Here is a 1,603-nt window from a genome sequence, read left to right on the forward strand (position 1 = left end):
GAGATCCCTTTTCATTAAGCGTGCATCTCCATGTGTCAGTTGCATTATCAGCGAAGCAAAAGTTTGAGAGAAAATCGAGCATCTCGTTTATCTCATTAAGCATTCTACTAGCAGGGTTCTCGACCAATTCCAATTCGCAATCCATGATGACCCATTCTTCAGCATACGATCCTTTAAAGTGCAGTTTTTTTTACTTCAAACATGTATAACCTTGGGAATTTTTCCCAGAAAGCTCAATCTCCAAACCAAATATCAGTCCAAAAAGATTCCCCCCCCCCCTTATCGCTTATTGACCGTTCGAAAACACCTTCCAGATTGTAATTTAATTTTGTGAACTCCTTATTGATTTTACTTATGTTACCCCAAACCGACACCCCCTAGTTTTAGCTGTGGTCGACGATAAAATAGCACCCGAATCCCCATATATGCTTTTGATTATGGACGCCCAAAAAGAGTTGGGTTCATGGCGAAAACGCCACCACCATTTCCCGATTAAGGAGAGATTTTTTGCTTTTAGAGAGCCGATATTTAAACCCTCCATCCCGTAAGGTGAAAGCACGTTATCCCATTTTACCTAAGACAATATGTGAGTGTCCCCCGTCCCGCCCCAAAAAAAGTTTCGTCTCATATCTTCAAGCAAGTTGATGACACCGGTAGGAACACGGAATAAGGAAAAGGCATATAGCGGGAGACTACTAAGTACCGATTTTATCAAGGTCAACCGTCCATCGAATGACATGGCTTTCGCTTTCCAATTCGCGGGGCGTTTCTGGAATTTATCAAAGACCGAATCCTAATCTTTAACTTTGTTCATATTACAACCAAGGGGCAACCCTAGGTAAGTAAATGGAAACGAACCCGTATCACATCCCATTGAGTCTGTCATTTCACAGATTCTGTGGTTTGGGACACCGACCCCGAATAAACTACTTTTTGTGAAATTCACCTTTAAGCCCGACAATTTCTCAAAGAACATAAGTAGTTTCATTATGTTCCGCTCATTTTTCTTACTCCATTCACCAAGAAATAGCGTATCATCCGCGTATTGGAGGTATGACACTTTGATTCTATTTGTACCCACATCAATACCTTTTAAAAGGTTCACATCAGATGCCTTTTTAGCTAACCGGTTTAGACCCTCCGTGGCTATTAAAAATAGATACGGTGAGAGCAGGTCTCCTTGGCGTACTCCCTTTTCGAGTGAAAATTCTAGTGTTGGTGACCCGTTGACTAGTATAGATATGGTGGCGGATTGTAAACAAGCATTCATCCACGAGATCCATTTATTATTGAAGCCCATTAGAGACATCACTTTTGACACGAAATTCCAATTTAAGCTATCGAAAGCCTTGGTGAAATCAACTTTAAATAAGAGGCATTTTGATTTAAGACTTTTCGTGTAAGAGATTACCTCGTTTGCAACTAGGATGCCATCAAGAATGTAGCAACCTTTAATGAACGCACTTTGTTCGGGACTAATGATTTTTGTAACGACCCGGATTTTTCCGATCGTTTTATACTTATGAGATTAATATTTACATAAAATAAACCTTACCAACATGATAAGCAATCCAAACTGTTGAGACTTATGTTTTTGAAAAGA

General features: G+C 39.9%; 1 protein-coding gene across 1 annotated transcript; it reads right to left on the reverse strand.

Annotated features, from left to right (window-relative positions):
- Positions 1-793: 793 nt before the first annotated feature.
- Positions 794-1,300, reverse strand: LOC139849566 (uncharacterized mitochondrial protein AtMg01250-like). Its single transcript, XM_071839204.1, has one exon. The coding sequence runs from the start codon at positions 1,298-1,300 to the stop codon at positions 794-796; it is 507 nt and encodes a 168-aa protein (XP_071695305.1).
- Between the last annotated feature and the right edge of the window lie 303 nt (positions 1,301-1,603).

This window comes from Rutidosis leptorrhynchoides, chromosome 5 (assembly GCF_046630445.1).
Source record: "Rutidosis leptorrhynchoides isolate AG116_Rl617_1_P2 chromosome 5, CSIRO_AGI_Rlap_v1, whole genome shotgun sequence".
Classification (NCBI taxonomy): Eukaryota; Viridiplantae; Streptophyta; class Magnoliopsida; order Asterales; family Asteraceae; genus Rutidosis; species Rutidosis leptorrhynchoides.

Excerpts from the sequence above, each read along its gene's own strand:
- LOC139849566 (XM_071839204.1), bottom strand. The coding sequence starts at position 1,300 with ATGGGCTTCAATAATAAATGGATCTCGTGGATGAATGCTTGTTTACAA.